Source organism: Sapajus apella, unplaced genomic scaffold, assembly GCF_009761245.1.
Source record: "Sapajus apella isolate SASKATOON/1434 unplaced genomic scaffold, GSC_monkey_1.0 scaffold1355, whole genome shotgun sequence".
NCBI classification, from domain to species: domain Eukaryota; kingdom Metazoa; phylum Chordata; class Mammalia; order Primates; family Cebidae; genus Sapajus; species Sapajus apella.
Window position 1 is genome coordinate 694 of NW_022438281.1, and position 15,663 is coordinate 16,356.

The 15,663-nt window shown below is 34.9% G+C and overlaps 1 protein-coding gene across 1 annotated transcript; it reads right to left on the reverse strand.

Moving 5' to 3' along the window:
• Positions 1-2,685: 2,685 nt before the first annotated feature.
• LOC116546760 (dynein heavy chain 7, axonemal-like) lies at positions 2,686-14,804 on the reverse strand. The gene is made up of 4 exons (XM_032272929.1): positions 14,190-14,804; positions 13,942-14,069; positions 7,632-7,844; positions 2,686-4,683 (listed from the first exon to the last, which is right to left on the reverse strand). The coding sequence occupies exons 2-4, from the start codon at positions 14,041-14,043 to the stop codon at positions 4,513-4,515; spliced, it is 486 nt and encodes a 161-aa protein (XP_032128820.1). The 5' UTR covers positions 14,044-14,069; positions 14,190-14,804; the 3' UTR covers positions 2,686-4,512.
• Positions 14,805-15,663: the final 859 nt, after the last annotated feature.

Below are 15,663 nucleotides of genomic sequence, written 5' to 3' on the forward strand. Positions count from 1 at the left end.
CCAACAGCAAACAATCTGAATAGAAGAAATTAAGAAAGCAATCCCATCTACAATAGCTACAAGGAATATAAAATACCAATGAATCAATTTAACCAAAGTCAAACATCTATACAAGGAAAACTACATGAAAGAAATTGAAGAGGACACACAAAAAATGGAAAGATATTTCATGCTCATAGACTGGAAGAATATTGGTGTTATTGTTTTTATTTTTGGTTTTTTGTTTTCAAGATGGAGTGTTGCTCTGTCACCCAAGGAGTGCAGTGGTGCGATCTGGCTCACTGCAACTTCCGCCACCCGGGTTCAAGTGCTTCTCCTGCCTCAGCCTCTGAGTAGCTGGGACTACAAGCACACATCACTACACCTGGCTAAATTTTATATTTTTAGGAGAGACAGGGTTTTGCCATGTTGGCCAGGCTGGTCTAGAACTCCTGACCTCAGGTGACCCAGCCACCCTAGCCTCCCAAAGTGCTGGGATTACAGGTGTGAGCCACCACACCCAGCCTGGAAAAGTTAATGCTGTTAAAATGATAATTTACTCAAAGTAATTCATAGATTCAATGCAATCCTCATAAAAATTCCAGGGACATTTTTCATAGAAATAGAAAAAAATTCTAAAATATATATGGAATCACACACACAAAAACCCCATTAGCCAAAGCAATCCTGAGCAAAAAGAACAAAGCTGAAGGCATCACACTACCTGACTTCAAAATTTACTACAAAGCTATTGCAACCAAATGAGCACAATACTGACATAAAAACAGACACATAGACCAATGGAACAGAATAGAGAATCCAGATATAAATTCATGCATTTACAGCCAATTTATCTTTGACAATGACACCAAGAAAACACAATGGAAAAAACATAGTCACTTCAATAAATGGTGCTGAGAAAACTGGACAACTATGTGGAGAAGAGTAAAACTAGACCCCTATATCTCACTATACACAAAATCAAATCAAAGCCACAAGGAGATATCATCTCACCCCAATTAAAATGGCTTTTATAAAAAGACAGGTAATAAGTGCTAGTGAGAATGTGGAGAAAGGGGAACTCTTGTACACTGTAGTAGGCATCTAAATTAATATAACCACTATGGAAAACAGTATGGAGGTTCCTTAATATACTAAAAATAGAATTTCCATATGATCCAGCAATTCCACAACTGGGTATATATACAACAAAAGGAAATCAATGTATCAAAGAGATATCTGCACTCCCATGTTTATTGTAGCTGTATTCACAATAGCCAAAATATAGAATCAACTAAAACACTAATCAATATGTGGCATATATACACAATGGAATATTACTAAGCCATAAAAAGAATGAAATTTTGTATTTGTAGCAACATGAATGGAATGGTAGGTCACTGTGTTAAGTGAAGTCAAGCACAGAAAGACATGTCACATGTTCTCACTCATATGTGGATGCTAACAAAGTGGATCTCATGATGACAGAGTAGATTGGTGGTTATCAAAGGCAAGAAAGGTAGGGAGAAGGTAGGAAATACAGAAGTTGACTAATGGATACAAATATGCAGCAGTATAGAAGAATAAGATCTAGTGTTCAACAGATCAGTAAGGTGACCACAGTTTACAATAATAATCTATTGTGCCTTTCAAAATAGCTAGAAGAGAATAATTTGAATGTTTCTAGCATAATGAATAGTATTTAAGGTGGACAGTTCAAGTATATTGATTTGATCTTTACAAATTACATGAATGTATTAAATTATCACATGTACCCCCAAAATACTTACATCTATTACATATCAGTAAAAACACACAGGTAAAAAAATAAATAAAATAGTTGGAAACCTAACACTAACTCTCTGGTTTCAAGGTTTATTTTAAACACAGTGTTGTACGGGCGTAAAGATAACAAATGTATCAAAGGAATAGAATAGAGAGTCCAGAAATAGATCTATACATGTATAAACTGATTCTCAATAAAGACGCAAAGGCAATTCTCAGTGGAAAAGGGTCTTTTCAGCAAATGATACTAGAGTAACTAGCCATGACAAAATCATTAACTTTAATCCACACCCCAAGCATATATAAAAATTAGTTCAAAAGTAGTTTAGTGAATATATTATAGTGAGTTGAACACTGTTCCCCAAAATTTCTTGTCTACCCAGAACCTCTGACTGTGACCTCATGTGAAAATAGGGTCTTTACAATTGTAATTAGTTAAGATGATGTCATTCTGGATTAGGGTGGACTCTAAACCCAGTACCTGGCGTCTGTATAAGCAAAAGGAAAGGGAGGTTCAGATACAGAGACACAGAGAGACAGAGGAAAGACAGCCATGTGATGATGGAGGTGGAGAGTGCAGTGAAGCAGGTACAAGCCAACCAATATCCAAGATTTCAGGGAGCCACCAGAAGCTAGGAAGGAGCAAGGAAGGATTCTTTGCTAGAGCCTTCAGAGGGAGCATGGCCTCCTCACACTTTGATTTTGGACTTCTAGCTTCCAGAACTGCGAGAGAATAAATAAGCTGTCTTATGCCTTAAGTTTGTGATACTTTTAATGGTAAACTTAGGACACTACTAGTACAATCATATAATGTATACTTGGAAAGGATTATAACTTTGTATTTAGTATATATGAATATATAAAGTTAATTGCAAGGTTTAAAGAGCTTACCTTTATAAACTGGTAAGGTTACTTTATAAATATTATTGCAACTTATATTAGAAATGATGATTCTTTTTAGTCTGAAGGTAAAAGTGAAATTTTAGAAGTGCTTAATGTGAAAGCATATACTCAAGTCGTACTTTAGAATTTATGCGTTACCAGTTTAATTACCCCTACATTTAATTCTTTAAATGCTCTTATGAAGAAATTTATCCCAGTTTATCAAAGCAGTAAGTTTCCTTGGGGCAAAGGAGACAAAAAGGCAATGCAGCAGAGTGGCTAACAGCTCTCTGGGTTAGAATCCCAGCTCCCTTGTGTGTTTGCCATGAATATAATTGACTTATCATCTTTGTGCCTTAGCTACATCATCTATAAAACAGAAATAATGATAGCACCTACCCCACTGGGTCATTTGGAACATTAAATAAATTACAATTTGTAAAGCACTCAGAATGGTACCTGGTCCATATTAGGGGCATAGCATTTGTTAATTAACCAAAATCTCTTTTCAGATTGTTTAAATGGTTTATATATAACCCTGAAAGCAGCAGACAACCCCAGAACATATTTGCCATATCAGAGCTCTCACACAAGACCAGGACCCCTCACTCCCTCACTCTCCTACCATGTAGAGAGTTTAAAATATGTAAAGGCATTCTTCTGCTTGCCACTATGAAAGACGTCTTTAGGTATCTGCACAGGTCATCGGGAAAGTAGGGGAAGGGATTCCAAATGCCCTGCACGCATGGGGCAGCCTTGCAAAAAAAAAAAAAAAAATGTAATAAAGAAATGGTCCCAACTGGAAATGCTAATTTATGCTCCAGTTGAGAAACACTGCTTAATACATGCTCACTGAATTAATATATGACTGCATGACAACACATCTAGCAAAGTGTATTTCCATATTCTGAAAATAAATGTAGCTTTTACTCCTAGAAAATGTTTAGTGCACTAGTACTGAACAAATAGAGGGAAAACTTTAGGGAGAAAATTTGAACTCTTTCCTTGTTGATTTGCTCCGTAATATACCTACATGTTAACTCTAAATACTAAGTAAAGCTCAACACAAATATTAAGTACAGCTCTTTTCAGAATGATGAGACATGTTTGCCATCAGTAGCCAATGACACTGGACAATACTAGCATCAGCATCTCCTCTTCCCTTCCCCATGACATAACAGTATCTTCAGTGCTGGGAAAACTAGATAACTATACGCAGAAGAATGAAACTAGACCCCTGAATCTGGAAATATGTAGCATACTGCAAGCAAACTGCCTGAATTTCAAGACAGGGCAAATTAGTCCAACATCTAAGATTTAGAAGGACCTCATTACCCTTCTGACTTCTACCTGGTATGGGGAAGAGGAAAAGAATGACACCGAATAATATTATGAAAACTTTAACCATTATTTTAATACTTACTCTCAATTAACCATAACCTTATCTTAAATTATAACAAGATAAAGCTTAGTTCTTATGTTATCATGAAAATTTCATAAAAGTCATCTCATTCTTTTAAGGAAATTAACATATTTATATATTTTATTTCTTCAGTCATCAGTTGACCCAACATTTACCATGTTGAACAGACATTACTATATCTATATTGTGCTAGGGATTCAGTGGTGAGTTAGGTCAATTATTTTTCTTTATGGAGCCTACATTCTAGTGGAATTTATAAGCAAATATTTTGTAACTTTTGTGTGCTCATTATATTCTGCAGTAACAAACTTTAAAGTACTATTTAAAAATCCCAAGTTGTTGAAAATTATCAAAGTGACAAAGCTAGCTAACCATACTTCAAATAAAACATGGAATTATCCATGTTTCTCTGTACTGTGTTGTTGTTTTCCATAGTAGGAGCTTCACAACCTTAGACGTTTGATAAATTCATTATTATGAGAGTTCTGATACACTGGGATAATGAATCTTCTTACCTCAAAGAGTGGTAAATCATGGGATAAAAATTTTGGCAGATTTACATCAATGATAGACCTAAGCAGCAAAATTTCTTCATTTTCATTTGGATATTTCAGCTAAAAAAAAAAACACACTCATGATGATATCTGCATCTGCTAACAGCACCCACCCCCTTCGTGTTCAAACACATACATACAGACACTGTACACAATTTAAACAAATGCAAAAATGTTGCTCTTTCATTATATTGGATTATTAATTTTAGAAACTGACATTTAAACTTGTTGCATTTTTTTACTAGTTTATAATAAAAACATTTTAACTATTTCCCTTTCACAGCTATGCTAAAGAGATATTAACATGAATTAAATACAGTTTGGCAGCTGCTGTCCCTTGTATTGGGTAGAGCTTGCTTGTTCTCTTGTATGTATTCACAACTAGCAGTAGATTGGTCAAATGAAAATTACTAATAGTGAGCAATCATTTTGGAAAGATGCATTAAAATTTAAAACATATAAACATTCACTCATTTGCCATATTCTGATGCCAAGGCCTTTTGTCTGAGCATAGAGTTATGCACCTTTTTTTTCCCCATTTATTTATTTTATTGCATTTTAGGTTTTGGGGTACATGTGAAGAACATGCAAGATTGTTGCATAGGTACACACGTGGCAGTGTGATTTGCTGCCCTCCCCCCCATCACCTACATCTGGTGTCTCTCCCCTTGCTGTCTCTCCCCAGCTCCCCACCTTTTTCCAAAAGCTACATCCACAACACATCATCTACTCTATCTTGCTGTGTTCTGTTTTTGTTTTTTAAAGGGGCTAATGCTCTTCAAAAATCATTGTAATACAATTTAAGTATATCATCCTGATAAGTTTTAAAATTTGTCTTCAGTTTTACACACATATCCACATCTTAGTCAAAGTCAAAATTTTAGCATTTCATCTTTACTGAATCTTTCTTAAACATGAATTTAGTTTTCACAGAAAAAAAAATCCTCTTTTTGTGCTTGTATCATCAGTTTCCCCATCACACAGTTAGATGACATACTAACAGCAACATGTCCAAGTGGCTTCAAAAAGGTTCAAGAACAAGCAAACCAGCTCTGAGTAAGGAATGCAGCTCATCTGACAGAAGCCGAAGTGGAAGGGCAGAGCAGAGGATGCTGCTGGCTGCACGCCCAGAATGCCATGTGTTAGCAAGTTTCATTCACAGAGAGAGTGGAGAGGGCTGGTCATCTGCTAAGTTAGTTTAATAAATTGTGCTTAAGGAAACTCCGCTGGGCACAGTGGCTCATGCCTATTATCCCAGCACTTTGGGAGGCTGAGATGGATGGATCACATGGTCAAGAGATCAAGACCATCCTGGCCAATGTGGTGAAACCCCGTCTCTACTAAAAATACAAAAATTAGCTGGGTGTGGCAGCACCCGCCTGCAGTTCCAGCTCCTTGGGAGACTGAGGCAGGAGAATCGCTTGAATCCGGGAGGTGGAAGTTGCAGTGAGCCAAGATCGTTTCATTGCGCTCCAGCATGGCAACAGAGCAAGACTCTGTCTCAAAATTAATTAATTAATTTAAAAAAAAGAACTCACATTAAATTCCCAAACACTTATGGTGTACCCAAAGTTTACAAGTCTAGCTGAACTCTGAATATGTTACTCATACCTATAATAATGTTCATATGAATTAACAAAAATCCAATCTCAGAATTATTTCTTCCAACTTTAATACATTAATCAACATCTCACTCCAAAGCTTCTTCTACCACCATGCATATAATTTTCTAGAACCCTCTCCCTTTTCTCTAGAATCTCTCTGCCTAATAAATGCCATGTTCCTACTTAATTAGCTTCAGCCTCACAAAGTATATGATGCCTGGAAGAATCAGTCTTCTGATTTCAGAGCATGTCCTGATCATCTGGATTTTGTTTTTCAATCAATCTAACTGCATATAAATTATGAAGTGTCAGAAGTCTCTTTTGTTCTTTGAGAGGCTGTTATTTTGAAGCAAATGTTCAAATTGTTTCTTGCTATAATAGAAACAAACTTCAAAATACTCAGGCCAAAACATTGACAATCTGTATTACCTTTAACAAAGAATGATAGGATTCATTTGCAGGATTCATTTGCTGCGTAACTTTAATCGCTCAATTCCATAGTCAAGATTTCAGTGATGACATACACTAGGACAATGCATTATCGTTCCCTTTATCTGACCACAGTCTAATCCTGACATGCCAACGTGATACAAATTGTTGTTTCTAGTCTCTTTTATTACAAAAAACAATGACTTGAAGTTACGTCAGGCTAATGTGAAATAGAATATCAACACTATATATCAGAATTCTTGATAACATTACTATGGAATATAAAATGCATGCTATTGTTCTTAATCACATAGGATATAATTTAAAATCTGTATCTTCTACAAATCATGAATGTGAAAATTTTGCAAACTCCAAAGTCACATTTTGCATTCTGCTACTAAGCAAACCCTATCGTGATTTCATAAAGAACTAACTAATGTACAGTTACATTTCATGGTTCTACAAAATACTTACAATGAAAAGTCAACCAAAGCTTAAAGTATTTGGGTTTTCACATATTACAGTTTCAATTTAGACCATTTTGAAGGTAAACATCATACTACAAATCTATTACTGCTAGTCCACAGTTGGCTGCAATTGTGTAATTATAATAAGATACAATGTTTAGGGTCTTTTGTGTATATTTATTAATTATACTTATTTCCTTTAATGCTGTATTTGTTTATATAGACTGAGAGCACTCAAAACATTTCTCAGGAGTAAGCAATTTTATTCCTTGGTAGTATCCTGTTAATGAAACAAAACTCAAATCACTAAGAATTACATATGTAAGATTTTACAAATCATTATAAAATTTCATTTTTCATGTGTATAAAATAATACATTTTTGGTGTAAAAATTGATTTTTTCAATCAATTAATGAAACCAACAAGTTACGAGAACTCTGTGAAGGCCCATTAGGCTGAAAATTTACAAACAGGAAATTGACAAGTAAGAAATATTTGTGTTCTCTACCTTCAGATTCCCAGCAGCAGTAAGCACTGACTTCACGGCTCTCATTCCATAGTCGTAGTGATGCTGAGATGACAACTGCTCTGAACACAAGCGATATGTAGCCACAATTTTTACCGACAGCGGCCGAGCAGTAACAAACCCACAGGAGTACAGGACTATTTCAGCAATCATAGCATAGTCAGGCACCATCATTGCTACCGTCCGAAAGAGAGCCTATGGGTATGTAGAAAAGGTACTTTTTAAAGAATCATTGTAAAATAAGCCAGGCTGGGAAAGATAAATACCACAGGTTCTCACTAATATGTGGAAGCTAAAAAAGTTTATCTCATAGAAGTAAAGAATAAAATGGTGGTAACTAGAGGCTGGGAAAGGTGAGGTGGGGCAATCAGGAGAGGCTGGTTAACAAATACAAAATTTTAGGTATATAAAAGAATAAATTCTAGTGCTCTGTAGCACTGTGAGGTGATTATAGTTAAAAATAATTTATTCTATATTTTTAAATAGCTAAAAGAGAAGAATTTGAATGTTTCCAACACAAAGAAATGATAAATATTTGAGTTGATACACTATACCCTAATTTGATCATTATACATGGTTTACATGTATCAAAGTATCACTCTCTACTCCATAAATATATATAATTATATGTCAATTAAGAAAAATTTAAAAGGCAATAATAAAGAGGTCAGAAAATTAAAATAAAAAGACCATCATAAAGATAATCATGCTCTTTATTTCATGTTATGGCTTTATACATTTTCTACAATAGTATTAAATTTTAATGTTCATATTCTATTAATAATAATGTATTATATTCTTGAAATTTGCTAAGAGAGTAGATCATAAGTGTTACTAACAGAAAACAGGAGAAGTATATATGTGAGGTGGTGGATAAGTTGATTAGCTTGATTAGTGATACTGTTACGCAATGTATATGTATATCAAAACATCACATTATATACCTTAAATATGTGTGATGTTTGTCAATCACAACTCAATAAAAAAATCGTTGACCCGGAAGTTTAAAAAGTAAATAGATGAATTTCTGTCTTCTGAAAAAATAAATTTTAATGTTCAAATCATATAAATAAAAAGCAACTTTAAAAATAAATTTCCAGTTGTGGTTATATAGTAAATATATCATTAGCTTTTTGTATCAATTCTTTTTCATCTATGTGTTCAATTTCAATTACATTATATTCCTCATGGGAAGCAACATGTTACAGAACCTCAGACTCTCCCAGGATGTTCAAAAGCTGGGTTTCTCATCTGGACTGCTGAGTGTCTTCGTGTTGGGAGACTGGGCTTCAAGGGAGGTTGTACAGGGTCTACTTAATTATATAATCTAGGATTTACCAGGTAAGCTCTAATAACACGATTATGTTAGTGTTAGATAAATGATCCATTTTGAGATACGCTTAACTTTTTTGAATCTGAAGTCACAATGTCAGTCTTTTAGCAAGCATAACAAAGAAAACTAGAAATAAGTAATAATTATTAGAGATAAATCAATTTTAGAAATTGTAAAGATAACATTTTCTCATTTAAAATACTGAGGTTATATGATGTTATATGATGGTAAGCAAATAGAAAACCATATATTTTAAAAGAATAAGTAAGAAAATTTAGGTGTAGAGTATTAGTATGTATGAGGACCCACTTCAATAGCTCATGTATTAAAACATGACTTTCTTGTGCAAAATATGTAAAACAATAGTATTCTAGGGGAAAAAAGAACCTCTTCTAGTGATTGACAATCATAGTCAGATAGTTCATAAATGCATTCTGGGAATTAGTTGAATTACCAAAAACTCAAAGTAAATAGAAAATAAAACGTCTTGCTTAAATGATCTATTATGACTCTTCCAAGCTGAGAACAGATCGAAGATTTATATCAAGTAAGATTCTTCTAATGTGTTGTGTCAGTTAGTAGTTAGAGGCCTTAGTGCCACTATTTTGTCAGTAAGGTTACCGTTAGAGAATGGAAAGAGTAAAATGTTTAAAAAAATATAACTCGAGCAAATAACTTGAAATCGAAAAGCTTAAGCAAATAAATGTTCTAACTACTCCACACGTGATGGAAAAAAAGCATGAGAATTGCTACACAGGTGGTATCTCTTTAAAGGGGTATGTTCTCAACAACTGCTTTTTTAATGAATAAAAGAGAGAATGACTGAATTAGCAAATCGGTCAGCCAGTCAATGGCTAGGATAGAGTGATAGTCTTTCTACAATAGCACAAATTACTACTAGTTTGGGGTCAACAACCAGGACTGTGTGTTGTGGGTTTCCCTCTGACCATCCTAGGTATTTCACAAATATCCTATTCACCTCTTAGCACTGTTAGCAATATGATTGTGAAAATGATGAAGCAGACATATTTCTGACTAACAGAACAAAAAATAAAGTGAAGTAAAGAAGTGTCAAGGAGTATCATGATATTCCATTTATTAGGCATCCTCTACCAACTATTAAACAATAATACTTAACACAATGAAAAGCAACCTGATCGAAACATTTTTTCAAGCCTAAATCAGTGATTCTCAAACAGGTTGTACAACATACAGATATAATGTGGTTTGATTTTTGATGTACCAGAAATAATTTGTTGGTAATAGTAGTAAGTTTGAAGATAATTTAGTGCTTTGTCAAAAAAAATTAAATTGGATTCTAGCTTAACCAATGATATAGTTTGCCGAGTGTGAAAACAAACAGGGTACATGTCAAGACTTGAGTCAATTCCAGTGCATGTAATACATGTGAATATAATCTTCATGTTTATCTCAGCAAAAATAAATGATCAAGAATAGTTTTTCTGTTGCTTCTGCTCTATTGATCGAAGAAGGAGGGTAGTACATAAGGAAATGTATAAACTTCCTGGAGCATGCTTTCAAAAGACTGCTTGTTGGTACAATAAAAAAATTAAAGCAATAACTTCTTACCATTTATTTTTAAGAGACTGCGAATTGATTTTTAAAAATATTTTGATCTGTTCAGGAACAAGCTTTATTTTAATCGAATGAAATGGATGATTTAGGATCTATTTTGTTTTTTTTTTCCCTCAATACTATTAGTGTTTCATCCTACATATCCTCTGGAAAGCTATGTATCACTGTATTGGCTCTGTGACATTAGGAGATCTAGAATGTGTCTATTTTGCCATGGCTTCTAACAAACTATTCTAAAATGATCATTAAGTACTAATTCTTCAGAATAGTTTAAATCTAAAGTACAGCTTCTCTAAAGTGAAGATGTATTTAAGAAATTGCTTTATTATGTAGGTTTTGTCTAAATGTAACGGGATGTCAAAATGGGACTCTTTCTGCATGATATGATACATCAGTTACTAATGCGAGTACAATCATTTCAATGCACAAAATTTACAAGAGAAATGTCTACAACCTTGAACCCTCTCATCTACTTGTATAGCACAAAATATTTGAGAGAGAAAAGAAAGAGGAAGGAGTTGTGAAAATATTTCCTTTGAAGGGAGCTGTTGTTTTGCTGAGTTCCCATAAACCTCCTCACTACATTCAAGTTTCATGAGAGCTTGGTAGCTATTCCTGCATTTTGGGAGATATGGACTGGAGCCTGACTAATGACTGAAAAAGGATAGTGATCTGTGGTAGCAGAATTAATACCCATGGTTTGCTGGGACAAAGGATTTATGAGTGGTACACGACAAAGAAGGGCCACACTGAAGCTATTTAAGTCCTGCCCTACATACCCTCCTGGCAGAGTGAGAGCTCTTCAACAGCGAAGTTTACACAGAATTCACAACAGAGATCTAGGCAGAGAGAGGGCAATGACAACTGGAGAAACAGAATCCATCACTGAAACCTCAGAAATTACAAGTAGAGATACTTAATGGAGGAGTCCCTGAAGAATTACAAGTAGAGATAACTAATGGAGGAGTTTCTGAAGAACCCGTGGACATGCACATGATAGGATCCAGCTATAAACCTCAGCCAAGTCCAGGGAGTTCACCCAGGAGGTCAGATATGAACTGTGTACGTGTAGTGTTCTCTGCTAGTTTAAAGGATGAGTATGAATTTGTCAGACAGGAAAGTGGTGGCCTAGCAGGCCACTTGAGAGAAAGAAAACAGCATGCAGAAAAGCAAGGGACTCCCAGAGGCTAGTGTGGCCCAGTTTAACAGACAGATACAGGGAAATGGCAGGACAGATGCAACTGAGTCCTCATGCCAAGGCTCTTGTAGACTGTACTAAGAAATCTGAACTTTAGCCCATGGGCAAAGAAGAAGAGCCCAGCAGTTTTTTAAAGTTGAAGATTATATGATTAGATTTCTTTTGATAGATAACAATGATAGCACTGTAATGGGGAATTCATTATAGTGATTTTCAATAGAGAAGAAATTGATGACAAGCAAACTATTGCAACAAGACTCACAGGAGAAGACAGAGGCAGGGAGCAGCAAGGTGTGGCAGGGGGACCAGGCCAGTACAGCAGGGATTATAGGGTTTATGTGAAACAGAAACCTTGGGCTTGGTGACTGAATCATGTGCTAAAGAAGAGGGAGTTTTTGAGAATGATTCTGAAGACTGGTAATGATACTTTCTGGACTCCATCAGGCTATTATTATTATTATGTTTTTTTAGGAATATGCAATGCTTTCATTTCAGTCTTGTTAGGTATTTCCACAGATACCTGAAAACAGATGCTTTGTAGAAGCTTGAACTAAGAAGGCTGCACAATAGGAAAAATTATCAGAATCTGAGAACAGATTTTGGCCTCATGTAGAAAGAAAATACATTAGTGCCAAGAACTACCAGGTGAATATCTTAGCAATGTTTCAACTTGCACAGTAAATAAAACTGTGGAAAAGTCTGCAGAGGGTATGAATACATTCAACCAATAATGGCTCCCAGCTTTCTATAACAAGCTACTCACAGATATTTGCCTTTCCTACCTTTGCAAATTTATGTATTCAGATTGATCCTACCTAAAAGAATAACATTGTGAACAAATAAAAGAACTTCTACCAAAAAAACTTTCCAAAAGAAAATCCCAAAGAAAACTTGTAAAATGCTTCTTAGATAGAAGAGGATTTATCATTTTTCATTTGTTAATCAAGTCTTTCTTCACTAAGGCAAAATACTAAAACATAAGACTTAACATATAAAGGGGCATGAAATGGAAATATAAAAACACTTGGCAGCAATTAGTCATATCATGGTTTTTGTGTGTGTGTGTGTGTGGAAAAGAAAAACTGCTTATTTAGACTGGGAAGCATGTGATATGTGGACATAATGTAGGATTTAGTCAGGATATTTGGTTTTGGATCCACAATATTACTGCATTATTCCTCAACATTGCTCTCTGTATATGTGCCATAAATTTGCAATTCATCAGAAAAGGATATAAAATGGCAAAAAAATGGGGAAAATTTCATATTTTACTAATAAAGAAAACTTTTTTTTTTTTTAAAGTAAAGTCTGGTCAATTCAAGAAACTGTTTTGTTCTTTCTCATTAAAAAAATTAATGCTGGGTGTCAATGAAAACTGGGATGAAAATCATTTCAACCTGTCTTGGAGCACAATTTAGCAACATATATCTTAGTCCTATGACTCCATTAAAGAAATATTTCAAAGTAGAGAAAAGCCTTCAGTAAAAACTATTCATTGTGATTTTATTTATAATGCAAGAAAACTGAAGGCTAACTGAATGTCCAAAAGTAAGATACAGTTCAGTAAATTCACTAACACTTTGAATTATGCTTATAAAGATGGGAACAAGCTCATGCCATAATATTAACATGAAAAAAACCCACCCAGCATACACAATAGTGTGCTTCCAACATTGTGAAAGAGGCTCTTAAAATTAGCAGGATACAGTATATAGTAAGGAGTAGAGTGGGTACATCCTTAGTATATTTTTAAATTTTTCATAATTAGCACTATTTTAAAAATAAGTATTTTGGAAATTGCTCCTGGTGTGTATATACTTTGTAAAGATAAGCAAAGCTTTAAAAATTATTTTCTAAAATAATTTTCTAAAATATTTTAATAGCTAAAAAATATTTTACATAAACTCAAGGACAGCATATTCTTTACACTTACACACACACACAGACATGCACACTTTTAAAATATTTTTTCTTTCTTTTTTGTTAAAAGACAAGGTCTCACTATGCCCAGGCTGGTCTCAAACGCCTGAGTTCAAGTGATCCTCCCACCTCGTCCTCTCAAAGGGCTAGGATTATAGGTGTGAGCCAGCATGCCCAGCCCTTTTCATATATTAACTTTATAAATTACAGAAAGGAAATAGATTACATAACTACTCCCTCCATACCTTCAGGTTATCTGGCAGTTCTGATCGCCCGGCATACCCAGGGTTCATTGTTATAAAGACAGCACATGTGGGGTCAAGTTTTAGTTCAGTTCCTTCAAACATCAGTATGTCAGCACCGGCATTAATACCTGCAGGTAATCAGGAATGAAATGACTTAGTAATACCATATATGAATGTGAGCTGTGCCATTGATTACCTCCCATATTTCTTTTATTTTCACATAATGCAAAGACAAACTAGTCCATTACCTCTTTGGATAGTAAGGATTTGTTGAGCAACCACAGAAAGTACTTCCAAATCAATTCTGTTAAACTCATCAAAGCAAGCCCAGGCTCCACAAGATAACAGTCCCTATGAGAAAAGAGTAATGAAAATTTTTGACTTTATCTGATTCAATATTGCATTGAAATGTTGTATTTTCACCTGATCTCTTCAAAGATTTAATATCCTATCAAGGAAATTGCTTATTTGCCTTTATCTTTAAAGACAGCGGATTTTTTCATTACCAATTCATTATTCTGTATAAATAAAAGAGTTTGATCAACTGGAAAATTTTCCAATTAACATTTTTCTCCTTTCTTTATTATTTTTTTAGCTTTTAGACATACAACTATAATTTCAAAGGCTTTCCTGCTTTCTATTTACAAGTTGATTTTGTTTGCTTACTCTATGTGAATTTTGTAGCATAGGTTGTAATAACCATCTAAATAATATGGCTTCTGTTGCCAATGAGACCACCTTGTGGTTTGAGCACCTTAATAGGCACTACTATAGTTTAAGGACCTGGTTTGCAGTCCTAACCCACAGCTACCTCACAGATACATGCCATTTGATCATAAGGAAAAACTGGAAAATCAAGCATGAGTAGCTACATCCAAATTAGGATTTACTTTTAAAAACATCAAATGATTCAATAAATATGTACTGAACATACATTTTATAGACTGTGGGTGTGTATGTGCATGTGCGTACACATGTGCATGTGTTTCACTGAGTACACTGTATGTGCCAACCGTGACTCATAGCACTATGTATGTATCTTTTATGCAAGGACACTAAGGCTATACCATATGAGATGTTAAATAATTACCAAAAAGCCATACAGGCTATAGCAGCTGACCTTGGATTTTTATACATTTCATTCTTCTGAGCCACACTGGATTGTACACAAACTCTATGCACATCAAAGAATAGCCCATTTTCATTAGAGAAAACTCTATAAATGACTTTGACCTCTAATGCATAATGATAAATCACAGAGAATAGAATGCTTTCGAAGTCACATATTCAAGCAGTTATATAAATTTTGAAATACTTGATAATAAAAATCATGTCTAATTTTCTACCTCCATTATTCAGCACAGTCCCAACACAAAGAAGCTATTTACATAATACTTAACAATAAGCAGGCCAGGCGCGGTGGCTCAAGCCTGTAATCCCAGCACTTTGGGAGGCCGAGGCGGGTGGATCACGAGGTCAAGAGATCGAGACCATCCTGGTCAACATGGTGAAACCCCGTCTCTACTAAAAATACAAAAAAAAAATTAGCTGGGCGTGGTGGCGCGTGCCTGTAATCCCAGCTACTCAGGAGGCTGAGGCAGGAGAATTGCCTGAACCCAGGAGGCGGAGGTTGCGGTGAGCCGAGATCGCGCCATTGCACTCCAGCCTGGGTAACAAGAGCGAAACTCTGCCTCAAAATAAATAAATAAATAAATAAATAAA